At 39.9% G+C, this 15606-nt stretch overlaps 1 protein-coding gene across 2 annotated transcripts in view; it reads right to left on the bottom strand.

Annotated features, from left to right (window-relative positions):
* Snx27 (sorting nexin 27) overlaps positions 1-15606 on the bottom strand; it is an 83066-nt gene that overhangs the window by 52256 nt on the left and 15204 nt on the right. For both annotated transcript variants that reach the window (XM_085678010.2, XM_048427927.3), the window contains exon 2: positions 5945-6176. In XM_085678010.2, coding sequence (XP_085534136.1) covers positions 5945-6176 — 232 coding nt within the window. The remainder of the gene's footprint in view (positions 1-5944; positions 6177-15606) is intronic.

Here is a 15606-nt window from a genome sequence, read left to right as displayed (position 1 = left end):
GGGCAAAATACCCTTGCCTCGACTGACAGTATGCTGCCCTGATTAAACAAGCAGAACACAAAAGAAAATGACTGTCAAATATTGTCAAGAAAAAGGTGGAACAGCCCTTCAGAATATCCTGCTTCACAGAAAAATCTGTCAAATATTCTAGGCCTGCAGGCCAAAGAAAGATGCCACAACATTGCAGAGGAACTCTGGGTAACTGTCCAGGCAGCCACCTGTTTCTATCATTTCTCATATTTTTTTGGAAGTCTCTTGTTCACACTTCTTGCTTACTCAGTTAATATTATTTCCTTCTTGGGTCTCTGAGGGAGTTGACTGAAGACTAGATAGTTATAATTTTCCTTATTTATCAGACACAGAAAGCAAGTTATGATAGAAAGTAAATCAGGCACAAGACTTTGGACCTAATCATCAAGATAGGATTGATAATGGAGTGTTTTCTCTCCATTTGTCAAATGCAAATGAACTAGACATTGTTGATGTATTTATTGCCTGTACATATTGTATATAGTTATTGTACTTATTGCATATAGTTTTTCTTATATTAGTCATAGCCTTCTTTTTTATTTTAGACAAAAAGGGGGAAGTATAGGGGTATATTATTTGTGTTTTAATTAAGTTTGCCTGAAGATCATACATATTGTATACAGTTATTGTACTTATTGTATATAGTTTTCTTATATTAGTTATACCCTTCTTTTTTTATTTTAGACAAAAAGGGGAAATATAGTGGTATATTATTTGTGCTTTAATAAATAAAGTTTGCCTGAAGATCAGTGCAAAGCAGCCAAACTAGTCAGCCATACAGGCCAGGCAGTGGTGGCACACACCTTTAATCCCAGCAGCCACACTAGTTAGCCACAGAGGCCGGGCTGTGGTGGTGGCAGTGCACGCCTTTAGTCCCAGCACTAAAGAGGAATATAAAACTGAAGACAGCTCTCAACTCAGTTTCAATCTGAGGATTGATTCGAGGAGAGATGATTACCCATTTATGGTTCAAGGTAAAGTTAAGAGCCAGTGCTGGCTACTTTGCTTTTCTGATCTTCAGGTTGAACCCCAATGTCTGTCTCTGGGTTTTTATTATCCGTACTACACACCACCACCAAAAACAGACATAGAAGAAGAGAGTGTTGTCTTTTGTAAATGTAGACTGAAGACTAGCAGCTCTCCAGGAATCCTGTAGGGCTCCTGCACCAAACTGGGACTGCAGAGACATCAGCCTTATGAACAAAATAGCTACTGGATTTTCAGCCTTTCCATTGTGAGACAGCCACTGTTGACAACCCAGACTACATCCTGTAAGCCAGTCTAATAAATCACACACACGCGCGCGCGCACCACACACACACACACACACACACATAAAACACACATACATACGTTAAAAGGGGCTATATAGCTATACATACACACGTATAAATATATATTATAATAGGATACATACTATATAAAATATTATAGTTCTGTTCATTCAGAAAACCCTGACTAATAAGTATACCAAGTCATGGAATGCTAATGAAAATTAAAATAAAATATAGGTTAATAATACAATACAGGTAAGCCTTGAAAACAGCTAAATGAAAGAAGCAAGTCACACACAAAAATCCCATATGATTCCATGTATATGAAATGTTCAGTATATGTCAATTTATAGGACAGGAAGTAGACTAGCATGACCTGGAGCTGGAGGAAGATGAAGGCTTAAAGGGATGACAGCTATAGGGTGTAATGTATCAAAGTAGTAAAAATGTAAAATTGATCACAGCAGCACAATCTATAAACACTCTAAATACCACCAAACTAAATAAAATTTACATAAACAATTATAGTTTATGTTATATATACATTATTAAAAATAGTTAAAATAACTCTAAATTTTTTTTTTTTTTGGAGACAGGGTTTCTCTGTAACTTTGGAGCCTGTCCTGGAACTAGCTCTTGTAGACCAGGATGGCCCCAAACTCACAAAGATCCTCCTGCCTCTGCCTCCTACGTGCTGGGATTAAAGGCATGCGTCACCACCACCCGGCCTAAAGCTTTTATAAGATAGCAGGGTAATACAGCCAAGTGTGGTAGTATATAGCTGTAGCCTCAGCTCTCAGAAGACTAAGGCAGGAGCCTGATCATGAGTTCAAGGCCAAACTAGCTCTGTGGTAAGACCCTGCTGAAGAGAGCCGCAGGGCGGAGGGCTGGCATTCTGGAGTTAAGACGCTTTATTAAGGCATGAATTGCATTACCAATAATTAAAATGTGGCAGAGTGGGCTTCATTAAAACTTCTAACTTTTGTTCTTTAAAATACTCTAAAAAAAAATAAAAGGGCAAGCCACAGATGGGAGAAATACAAAACATCTAGAGAATTTACATCCATTACAGATAATAAATTCTTATTAACAAAATAATAAAACAACTCAAAATTTTAAGTGGACAAAAAATTAACAGAATCTTCACACCAATGAAACAGATGAATGTCAGTTAGTCACAGATAAATCAATTTGAGATACCACTGTACCTACAAGAATGCCCATAGTGGGGGCTGGGAAGTAGCTCAGTAGTTAAGTCCACGTGCTGCTCTTGCAAAGGACCATACCAGGCAGCTCACAACCACTTATCATTCCAGCTCCAGGGATCTAACACCCTCCTCTCACCTCTGCAGGCACCTACAAACAGATGGCATACACTCACACAGACACACACACACACACACACACACACACACACACACACACACACAGGTAATAGGAACTGCTAAGACTGCTCCATGGCTGAAAGAATGTACTGCTCTTAAAGAGGACCCATGTTTGTTTCCATCTAGAAGCTCACAACCAACTCTAGGGGGATCTGACACCTCTGGCCTCAACAGTGGCACACAGACACAACATATACACACACACTCTCTCTCTCTTCCTTCTGGCCACCATCTCAAAAATAACAAAAGTAAATCTTTCAAAAAGCTGAGTAAGTGTAAAAAAGATTAAATTCAAGGATGTAACTCAGGGGGAAAAACTATGCTTAGCATATACAACACCCTGGGTTCAGACCCCAGCATGAGCAAAAAAAAAAAAACAAAGGACAAAAGGGGGGGGGTCAGGTAGCACTTGGGAGACTAAGGCAAAACCACCACGAATTAAATGTCACCCAAGGACACATGGCCAGTCCCAACCTGGGGAAAAAAGTATTAAAATACCACATATTGAGGTTACAGAAAAACTACAATTCTTTACTGCAAATGAGAATGGAAATATGACAAAGGTATTTTGAAAAGCAGTTTGTCAGTTTGTCTTGAGTTTTTGAAAAAAGGTCTCCTAAAGAATGGCCTCAAACTTACTGTGTGCCGAGAATGACCTTGAACTACTGATCCTCCTGTTCCTGGCTCCTGTGTGCTGAGATCACAGGCATATTCTATTCCACCAGGTTTCTGTGGTACTAGGGACTGAACTCAGAGCTTCATTTAAGCTCGGCATAGTTCCCCCTCACTGAGCTACACCTCCAATCCAAGTCTGACAAGAATTTGTGTGTGTGCAGTGGATGTCAGAGTGTGTGTCCCTGCGTGTGGACCTGTGTAATGTGGGTGTACAGACAACAGAGGGCGCTGAATGTCATCCTCCATCACTTTCTGCCTTGTTAGTCAGAGGCAAAGCCAGTAAGTTCTAGTAATAGACCTGTCTGCCTTCTAATGTGCTAGAGTTACAGGTGAACAAGAAACCGTATATGGTTTGTTCGATAGGTGCTGGACTCTAAACTCAGGGCTTCATGGCTGTGCAGCAAGCACTCTTGACCACTGGGCTATCTTGTCAGCTCTGCCAGTTTCTTATAAGGTAGAGGGTCAGTGAGATGACTCAGCTGATAGGGTTGCTTGCCACAAAGCCTGATGACCTGAGTTCAATCCCTGAAACTCACATGGTAGAAGGAGAGACCCAATTCCCACTAATTGTTCTGACCTCCACACACCCATGCATACCTTCATCCATACTTCATCCCAACACACAAATAATCTAAAAATTAATAATAACAGAGCTGGAAAGTAACTGAGAAAAGGATGATGACCTCAAACCTCTACATGTACATGCTCACATGCTTGCACACACACACACACACACACACACACACACACACACACACACACACGCGCGCGCGCGCGCCTCTAGTAATTAATCTTTATTGTTAACCTGATTGGATACAAAATTACCTTAAAGATAACCTTCCATTTTCAATGAAGTTTAACTGGAGGAAAGGACTACCCTGAATGTGGGCACCATTCCTAGGCTAAATAAAAAAGTAAAAAGAAGAAAGCAAGTTAAGGACCAGCATTCATCTCTTCTGGCTTCCTGAGAATGGGTGCAATGTAACTAACTGGTTAACGCTCCCAATCACCGCAACTAGAACAATTCCAGCCACCATGCCTTCCCTAACACGACAGCACTCTCAAACTAAAGCTTCAATTCCTCAGCTTATTTCTGTCAGTTATTTTGTAGCAGTAACAAAAACAGCAGCTAATACAAGCACATATTATATGTTTCCATGTGTCTGACAGCAGCTAATACAAGCACATATTATATGTTTCCATGTGTCTGACAGTCAATACAAAGAACAAAATATAGAGACAGAAAATCGATCAGTGGTTAACAAGGAAAAATAACTGCAAAACAGAGTAGAGAAATTTGGGGAGTGATGAAAATATTCTCTCCTTACTGTGGTAGTAGATAAAAGACTGACATCATAAAACTGGACATCTAGCTAGATAAATGGTTAAACATACAGAAATTTGCCTAATAAAACCGACCTTTTACAGAAGAACAATTAGTAGTTTCATTCCTTGTCCCAAGGCTACAGAAGTTGCTAAAACCCTAGGTAATTCTCAAAAGGTTCCACAACCAACCAGGTCTCATTTCTAAACTTTGTGTATAGCTCTAAGAATACAGAAATCATGCTGATACAAAACTCATGTGCAATTATCCCCAGTTAACATCCATGTTTGGTTCACCTGCCCACTGGGAAGAACTCCACAGCATTTAGTGGTTCATAAATCCTAGTTTCAGAGATGATAACTTTAATCAGCAGACCAGCATTTTATTTTATAGAGTATTGAACCCAGAACTTTGACATATTAAGCACTCTACCCCCTGAACTCTACTCCCAGCCCTACATCTCTAAACACTGTGGTCTGTTTGCCAATATCTAATAGAACCCACTGCATTTCCACAAAGGATAAAAGAATTAATGCTTTCTATGTCAACATTTCTGAAACAATCAAAGGCAAATAAAACATAATACAACCAAGAGAAAAATAAACAGTCTGAAGTATCAATAGCAACTATGTTTTGAAGACCAAACAGCAACAGGCTGTTACATATCATCTAAAATTCAAGATGAGTTCTACTTCTCTATAAAAGCTACAAAATAGAAATGTGTAGAACAGCTCACGGAAATTGCAGTCAAGAGTATGTTAGGACCATGGGGGAAAAACTAAAGAGTTATTCATGCACATAGACATCACCAAGAAATGAAAGAAACAAGATGTGGAAAGGAACGAGTATAGAGATACATAGGTTTCAAAATGGCAAACCTCTGTTTATCCAAATATTTTCAAAGATACCTTTCAAAATTAATCTCGGTCTATAACTCTAGAGTCAACAGTAAAACAGACTACAATTAGCAAAGACATATGGCAAAAGAAACTCACGTGTTTTTATAAAAGACCAGAATACAAACTTGAAACTGTTAGGAAATAGATGAAATCATATGTAAGCAGAAATAGGACTCTTCATTACTGAAGGTTATCCCTGTATAAATCAATCAGTGCCAAGACCGTCTCTAAGTGAATTCACTTCCTGACAGACAAACTAACCTAGGTTGCAGTCTTTTATTTTGCTGCTTGAAGTACATTCATGAGAGTAAAGGAAATAAAAGCTAATTTTGAGGATCAAGCTGGGCTGACACTCACCACAAACTTCTCACCATTCTGCTCCACATGTTTGTATGTGGGGACCGATATGGGCACTGCTTGCTTTTCTGTGTAATCATAAAATGATTGTCCCAAGGAGTCGTCACTGGGATCTAGGTTATCAGCCTCATGAGGAGGTACAGACAACACTGTCAAGATCAATTCCTTCTCTCCTGCTCGGATCAGGTCCACCACCTGCTTGTGTGTCGCTCCCTCAACATTCACGCCGTTCCTAAGGGGAAAAGGAAAAAAACAATCCCATAAACCAGAAGGGTCCAAACACTTTGTAACTCCACCCTCCTGTCCCCACTCCAGCGTCACAGTATGAACCACAAAAATCAAAAGAATCGTCTGGTTCCAGAAAGTCGTTAATGTCTTTCCAGACTCTGAAGTGCAAAGCTGTTGGTGAACTTACAACAGGGAGAGGAAATGCAAGCAGCCAGAGACCTAGCCTTCCTCTAGTCTAGATCCAACACATTGCTTGAGTCAGGAGAGCACAGAGCAAAGACGAAGCTGCTGGGAGGCCGCGAAGCTCTTTCAGCTCAGCAGTCTACTTTCCTCATCTGACCCAGTCGTGGACAACACAACCAACCACTGTGGGCAAGTCTCCCGTTTTTACTGTTCACCTACACCTGGTGGAAATTTCTAAGATCTATTTTTAGTATTTTTAATTATGTGTATGTGTGGGTGTGTGCATGGAAGTGCAGGTACCTGCAGAGCCAGACTCCAGGAGCTAAAGTTACAGGCAGTTATGAATCATCCAGTATGGGTACTGGGAACCAAACTTGGGTCCTCTACAAGAGCAGTATGCACTCTCTACCACTAAGTCTTATCTCCAATCCCAGGACTTTTTTTTTAATATTTATTTATTTATTATGTATATAATATTCTGTCTGTGTGTATGCCTGCAGGCCAGAAGAGGGCACCAGACCCCATTACAGATGGATGTGAGCCACCATGTGGTTGCTGGGAATTGAACTCAGGACCTTTGGAAGAGCAGACAATGCTCTTAACCTGTGAGCCATCTCTCCAGCCCCAGGATTTTTCTTTAAAAAACTTCCCTTAGTCGGGTGGTGGTTTATGCCTTTAGCCCTAGCACTCAGGAGCTGAAAAACCAAAACCAAAACCTTCTCTATATAGAGACTAAAGTGTGTGTGCGCGCACGTATGTGCGCATGTACGCATGTGTCCATCCCCAAGACAGTTCTTTTACATTATATTTTCATTTTCTACATATCTTCAAATTAATATTTTTCTTTTTTTTTTCTTTTGGATTTTTGAGACAGGGTTTCTGTAGCTTATGAGGCTGTCCTAGAACTAGCTCTTGTAGACCAGGCTGGCCTCGAACTCACAGAGATCCTTCTCTGCCTCTGCCTCCCGAGTGCTAGGATTAAAGGCATGCACCACAACAGCCTGGCTAAATTAATCTTTCTTTATAGCAAGTTATTATCATGCTATTTAAAAAGTATTAATCTGCATATCGACTGATCTCTTGGTTTTTAAAGGAGCAATACTTCTCTATAACCCAACTTCTTTTGTTCTTCCAGTCAGTTTGGACAATCTCTTTTTTTTCCTCTTTTTTTTTTTTTTTTGGTCTGGATAATCTCTCAGGATTCAATCTACACATTTTCTGCTCCATACATTTCCCTTAAAACTCTGTATGATCTGCCCAAACCAAGAAACACACACCTACAGTTATACAGTAAATCAACCTACTCATTTTCCTGCCTGTTCACTTGTACACAAGACTGAAATAAGAAAAAGTGTAAGATTGAAAGAACAATAATTTTGTCAAGAAAGATGCTGAGTCTCACAGCACTCAAAAACTGAACAACCTTCCCAGCATGCTGACCTAATGAGCCACCTCAGCAAAAACCACTGGGCAGCTGGCCTGGAGGGCCCTACCATGGCTCTCACAAGAGACAGAAAAATACACCTGGCCTCTATTACTTTCATATTTAAAGCTTATCTGCCCTTTAGAGTTAGGTTATTTTTCTCAGTTCTGTTCCAAACCTTTAGGGTTTTCCCTTCCTGAAAAGGAAGAATGCTAAGTTTAGTAACAAGCCTTCCACAGTTCCCAGTCACGGCTTCACCTCTGTCGGAGTCTGGTATCTAAAACATCCATGTGTATAAACAGCAGACAGGAGAGGCCTCAGCTAGCTTCCTCCCTTATTTTCAGTTTAACAATCTAGCAAGTTCAACACAATGACCATCAAAATTCTTCAAAGAACTCGAAAGAACGGTACTTAACTTGATATGGAAAAGCAAAAAACGCAGGATAGCCAAAACAGTAAAAACTTCTGGAGGCATCACAATCCTGACTTCAAACTCTACTACAGAGCTACAGTACTGAAAACAGCCTGGTATTGGCATAAGAACAGACAGGAGGACCAATGGAACCAAATAGAAGACCCGGATATCAATCCACACATCTTCGAACACCTCATCTTTGATAAAGAAGCAAAAAATATCAAATGGAGGGCTGGAGAGGGGGCTAAGTGGTTAAGAGCATTGTTTGCTCTTCCAAACAATGGGAGTTCAATTCACAGGAACCACATGGTGGTTCACAACCATCTGTAATGAGGTCTGGCCTGCAGGCATACACACAGACAGAATATTGTATACATAATAAATAAATATTTTTTAAAAAATAAAAAAATATCAAATGGAAAAAAGAAAGCATATTTAACAAATGGTGCTGGCATAACTGGATATCAACATGTAGAAGAATGAAAATAGACCCATATCTATCACCATGCACAAAACTCAAGTCCAAATGGATCAAAGACCTCAACATAAAGCCAGCCACACTGAACCTTACAGAAGAGAAAGTGGGAAGTACACTTGAACGCATTGGCACAGGGAACCACTTCCTAAATAGAACCCCAGCAGCACAGACAATGAGAGAAACAATAAATGGGACCTCCTGAAACTGAGAAGCTTCTGTAAAGCAAAGGACACGGTCAACAAGACAAAATGACAGCCTACAGAATGGGAAAAGATCTTCACTAACCCCACATCAGACAGAGGTCTGATCTCCAAAATATACAAAGAACTCAAGAAATTGGACACTAAAAGATCAAATAATCTAATAAAAAAAATGGAGTACAGACCTAAACAGAGAACTCTCAACAGAGGAATCTAAAATGGCTGAAAGACACTTAAGGAAATGTTCAACATCCTTAGTCATCAGAGAAATGCAAAGCAAAACAACTCTGAGATTCCATCTTACACCTGTAAGAATGGCCAAGATCAAAAACACTGATGACAACTTATGTTGGAGATATTGTGGGGAAAAGGGAACATTTCTGCATTGCTGGTGGGAATATAAGCTGGTACAGCCCCTTTGGATGTCAGTGTGACGATTTCTCAGAAAATTAGGAAACAACCTTCCTCAAGACCCAGTAATACCACTTTTGGGTATATATACAAAGGATGCTCAGTCGTGCCACAAGGACATGTGCTCAACTATGTTCATAGCAGCTTTGTTTGTCATAGCCAGAACCTGGAAAAAACCTAAATGCCCCTCGACTGAAGAATGGATAAGGAAAATGTGGTACATTTACACCATGGAGTACAACACAGCAGAAAAAATTAACGACAGCTTGAATTTTGCTGGATGGAGCAATGGAAAATGGATGGAGCTAGAAAACATTATTTTGAGTGAGGTAACCCAGACACAGAAAGACAGTTACCACGTGTACTCACTCATAGGTGGTTTTTAAACATAAAGCAAAGAAAACCAGCCTACAAACCACAATCCCAGAGAATTTAGACAACAATGCGGACACTAAGAGAGACTTACACAGATCTAATCTACATGGGAAGTAGAAAGTAGAAAAAGACAAGATCTCCTGAGTAAACTGGGAGCATGGGGACCTTGGGAGAGGATTGAAGGGGGGAGGGGAGATGCAGGGAGGGAAGCAGAGAAAAATGTAGAGCTCAATAAATATCAATAAAAAAAGTATAAATTTTTTTTTTAAAAAAATGAAAAAAAAAAATAACCTGACAAGTAAATTCAGCTGTGTATGGTAGGGCACATTTGTAGCACTCAGGAGGCTGAAGCAGGAGAATTGCCTCAATTCTGAGACCAGGCTATAGGGCAAGACTTTATCAAAAGGAAAAAAAAAAGAAAAGTCTGTGATCCTCAAAACTCTTGACATTTCTCAAACTGAAATCCTAGTTACAAGCAAACCCTTAAAAGTAGTAATTTAACCGAAAACAGTCAGTCCTTTTACTGATGGAAGCACCAATTTGCAGAATCTGAAGAGAAACCAGAATATGACATTCCCACTTTCCAAATAACCCCAGTTCTGGAGGCAGAGGCAAGAGTCTCTACTTCCAGGGCAACAGGAGCTATGGCACCATTTGAAAAGCCAAACAAGAAGATGCAAACAAGGAGGAAAGAGAACTGAGCAGGGGTCCAGCTCAGCAGTGGAGAGTGTGCTGGGCTCAATCAGGATTGGGGGCTGGCATCACACTGTGCTTGAAGACATTTGGGGGAAAAAAAAAACTGAAACCTAAACTTAGGGGTTGACAAAGGAGTTCATCTATTCTTTAGCTAGTACTTCAGAGAAAACTAAATTGAAAAGGTTAGTAATCAGCATAGAGTCCCTAAGAACCTTAGCTTTTTCACAAATTCCATTTTAATGTCTCAATAAAATAGGAGACACAAGACATCTCAGGGACTGAACAACATAATATCCTACATGCTAACGAGATTTTTTTGTAAGTTTATCCTCAAATCTTACCCCTTTTTTATAGTCTCCAATTTTTTTTCTTTTTCTTTTTTCCTTTTTTTTTTTTTTTGGTTTTTTGTTTGTTTTTGTTTTGTAAGACAGGGTCTCTCTCCAAAGCCCCGTTGTAGCTTTTTTAACCTTTAAAGGGCTTTTTTGTTTGTTTTTTGGCAGAACAAACAAAGATTTATTAAAGAAGAAACCAAGAGCATGAGGGCCTCCAATGGAGAAATGAACACATTTCCCCAGCTTTCCTAGACAGGATCTGACAATCTGCCACACCCTGACTTGAGTTCTGCTATTCCAGCTTCCCTAGTGTGGGCATTACTGGCATGTGTCACCCACTCAGTCTTGGAGTACTTTGTATAGGCTTGGGAGTTAGTGACGCTACAAAATTTATAGATAAAAGTATATTTGTAGGGGGGCTGGTGAGATGGCTCAGTGGTTAAGAGCACTGACTGCTCCTCCAGAGGACCCAGGTTCAATTCCCAGCACCCACATGGCAGCTCACAACTGTCTATAGCTCCAGTTCAAGAGAATCTGACATCATTATACCAATGTGCATGAAATAAAGTTAAATAAAGTTTAAAAAAAATTTTTTTAAAAAGTATATTTGTATCATGTATCTTGTATGTGTGTACGGGGGGGGGGGAGTTCCATAGCTTTCATTGGTTTCAAAAAGGATTATGTGGGTCTCCAAAATAATTAAAAAATACTGATTTGAATCGGGCATCAGAGATGTACACCTTTAATCCTGGAACTCGGAGGCAAAGGTAAGCAAATCTTGGTGAGTTCGAGGCCAGCCTGATCTACAAGAGCTAGTTAAAAGCCCTGTCTTGAAAAACCAAAAGAAAAAAGAAAAAAAAAAAACCTACTGATTTCAAAACACAACTTTACCAAGCTGTCCACACAAATGAACTGCCCGAGTCACTCACAAAAATTCTCCCTGAAACTGTGCCACACAGTGGCACACACATGTTTTTTTGGGGGGAGAGGTTGTTTTTATTTCATTGTTATTATTTGGGGGGGAAGGGCTCAAGATAGGGTTTCTCTGTAGCTTTGGAGCCTGTCCTGAAACTCGCTCTTGTAGACCAGGCTGGCACTGAACTCACAGAGGTCACCTGCCTCTGCCTCCAGAGCGCTGGGATTAAAGGCGTGCGTCACCACTGCCCAGCAGCGACAACACACTTTTAATCCCAGGACTCCAAAAGCAAAGTCAAGCAGACAGATCTTTGTGAGTTCAAGGCCAGTTTGCTCTATAAAGTAAGTTCCAGGTCAGTGAGACTGTGTCAAAAAAAAAATAAATAAATCCAGGAAAGAGTGCAGGGAAAACTTAGTGAGTGTTATAGACAGCAGAGAGCCAAGGGAGCAGCTTCAGTTCCTTGTCTTTGTTATCAAGAATGGACTTCCAACAGGCTAACATCCTAAAAGCTTCAGTAAAAATAAGTACAGTCAAAGGGCGTAGATACAGTTCAGTGGCAGAACACTGCCCAGCTTGTATAAGCCCTAGATTCGACCCCCAACATCACAAAAAGAAAGCGACAGCAAAAAACAGGAAAGAACGTCTAGTGTTTAGTGTCATACACTAAACACATCCACCTGGCTCCACTACAGAAGACATGGTAGATATGCCTCAACTTAATACAAAGAAAGAAATTCTTTCATTCTCCAGAGAATGAAGTCAGCAAAAAACTCCAGGACATCTGATCTGAAACAGGGCCCTCCCTCCTCAGGAATTTCAAGGACTTCACAATCATAAAAGTCCTGGGCTGAAGAGACAGCTGAGCTATTAAGTGCAAGTGTATACTGCTCTTGCAGAAAACTAAGTTCAATCCCAACACCCACATCATGTGGCTCACAACCACCTGTAACTCTAGCTCCAGAGGCACATGACCTCTGGTCTCTGAGAGCAATGGCCATCACATGCACATACCCAAACTCATACACATGCACACTCACACTTAAAAACAATAAATATTTTAAAGTATTCATAACACTGTTTTCCACAAGAATACTAAACCAGATTCAAGTTAAGTATGGCCCCCAAACTTGTACAAACATGAGACATAAAAATTCAAAGGAGAAAAGGGAAGTTTCAGTGCAGACATCTGATTCAAAGCATGTGCTCTGGGGAATTAGACATGCTTGGGACTTGAATACCAATGACACCATTGAACAAAAAAGCCCTTACTTAGTATTAGGAAACTTATGTGGTCTCACTATGCCTCAGTTCCCCAACTCATATAAATAGTTGCATTAACACCTACGGCTAATAAACTGGCTATGAGAACTAAAGTGAGCTGTGGCTCTAGAGCAAGGGTCACTCAATAAAGTTATCAGAACTGATATCCACACCGGCAAAGGGGCGGGCAGAATGGAGTTCTCCATCATGATAAAACCTCTTCCACCAATTTTGCTTGCTTGTTTTCTTTGTAACATAATCTATCAGAAATTCATCTGAAAATAAATGATCACAAAATAAGCAAAAGAGAATCACACAAGTTCCACAAACAACACAAAAAGATCTGAGGCTGGATAAGACATAATAATCTATGCTTTCCCATATCTTCAAAATGAACTATTAAAATAATTCAATCAACATGTGGTGATTAAACAAATAAAACAAAGAGAATAAAGAGGGTAGGTACAGGGGCTGGAGAGATGGCTCAGCAGTCAAGAACACTCACTGCTTTTGCAGAGGACCCAGGTTCAGAACCCAGCACCCACATCCAGCAGCTTACAGTTGCCTGTAACTCTAGCTCCTTGGAGATCCAAAATCCTTTTTTGGTTTCCCTGAACACTTACATGCAAGGACATAATTATACATATGCTTACACACAGACACACACACTTTCATATAATTAAGAATAAATAAACTGAGCGGTGGTGGCGCACCCTTTAAACTCAGCACTTGGGAGGCAGAGGCAGGTGGATCACTGTGAGTTCGAGGCCAGCCTGGTCTATAAGAGCTAGCTCCAGGACAGGTTCCAAAGCTACAGAGAAACCCTGTGTCAAACAAACAAACAATAAATACATTTTATTAAAAGATACTAAGCATAGCGGTACCCTTTAAAATTCAACTTCCTGGTGTCTGAAACTTTTCATAAGAAAATGCTTTATAATGAAATTCATAAATAAAGATTCCCTGGGAATCTAAGTAGTACTAAAATTAATTGTGTATTTTCAGCATTGTAAAGATACACTTGATAATTTTAATGAAAATTCTCATTTTTTACTTTGAGTTCAACTCTGACTCCAGTGGAGAAGCTTTTAGCTAGCTAAGGGAAGTGGCTTCAACTACTACTTAAGTCAACCAAAGTTAGCCCGCTGAGGAAATTACAGAGCTAATGTTAACACTTCCAGAAGGAGAGAAGTTCTAAATAGAGTCTGTACCCTGCTACTAAAGGGAGTGGAACGGAATGAAACATAATGGGTAGGAATATAACAAAGCAACATACATACCAGGGAAAGGAGCCATCCCCACACAATAAGCACAATATATTTTGAACCCCTATAACATGCAAGAGTAATTTAATGAGAATTAGTCCCTCAGCAGCAGTCCTTTAAAAACAGACAATAAATTCATATAATTGTAAGCAATCAGATGCTTTTCAACTTTATACATTAAAACACAATGGCAATGTGCCTTCAAGAGCTAAACTTTTAAGTGACAAAAGTACTGAGAAGGCACAGTGGGTAAAGCACTTGCTATATAAGAATAAGAACCTGAGTTCAAATCCCAGCCCACATAAAAAGCAAGGCATGGCTGCAAATGCCTGTAATTCCAATAGTGGAGGATGGAGACAGGCAGACCCCAGGAAGCCTCCTGACCAGTCAGCCTAGTTCAAAGGTCAAACTTCTGGCTCAGTGAGAGACCCTGACTCAAAAGAACAAGTAACACACATAGCAATAAAGTAAGATTTCAACGTCCTCCCATGGCCTCTGCAAGCCATACATGGACAGGCTTGCACATTTTAATCTACATGCAACAAACATACCAACAAAAGACACCAAGTTTTACCAAAGATGTGGGACAACTAAAATTCTCACACACTGCTGATAAGAGCATACAACAGCATACTCATTTCTTGTGCCACTACAACACACTCTATCAATTCCATTCTTCTGTTTACCCACAAGAAATGAAAATATGCTATACAAATAACTATAGCTCAACGGTTCATTGTGGCTTTATTCACAATATTCCAAAATTAAAAACAGCCTAAATTTCTAACAAGAAGTTGAAGATAGGGGCTGGAGAAGTAGTTCAAAAGTTAAGAGGACTTGGTGCTCTTGCAGAGGACCCATGTTCAATTCCCAGTCACCCACATGGAGGCGCACAAACATCTGTAACTCCAGTTCCTAGGGATCTGATGCCTTCTGGATTCCATGGCAGAAGGCATGTACATGGTAAACATACATATATGCAAGCAGAATACTCAAACACATAAATAAGAGTAAATTAATTTTTAAAAAATATTTAAGATGATATGTAAACATGGGAAAACTTATTATTAATGCAAAAAACAGATATTTTGTTTCTTATACCATTTAAAATTAAAAATACTATTCACCATGATTATAAACATCAAATTTTTTGCCATAAAAAGGCATAACTAACAAATTGGGCATGGTGGCACACACCTTTAATTTCAGTACTCAGGAGGCAGAGGCAGGAAGATCTCTCTGTGAGTTGTGTAGTGTGATCTATACACAGAGTTACAGGTCAGCCAGGGATAAGAGACCCTGTCTCAAAACAAACAAACAAACAGACAAACAAACAAACAATGGCAGAATAGGAAGCTGGAGAGATGACTTAGTAATTAAGAGCACTGGCTGATCTTCCAAAGGACCCAGGTTCAATCCCCAGCATCAACACAGCAGCTCACAGCTGTCTGTAACTCCAGTTGTAAGGGATCCAACACCC

The sequence above is a fragment of the Myodes glareolus genome, chromosome 17 (assembly GCF_982192425.1).
Source record: "Myodes glareolus chromosome 17, mMyoGla1.1, whole genome shotgun sequence".
NCBI classification, from domain to species: Eukaryota; Metazoa; Chordata; class Mammalia; order Rodentia; family Cricetidae; genus Myodes; species Myodes glareolus.
The sequence above is the reverse complement of the archived record's forward strand: the minus strand, read 5'-3'. Positions and strand labels throughout refer to the sequence as shown.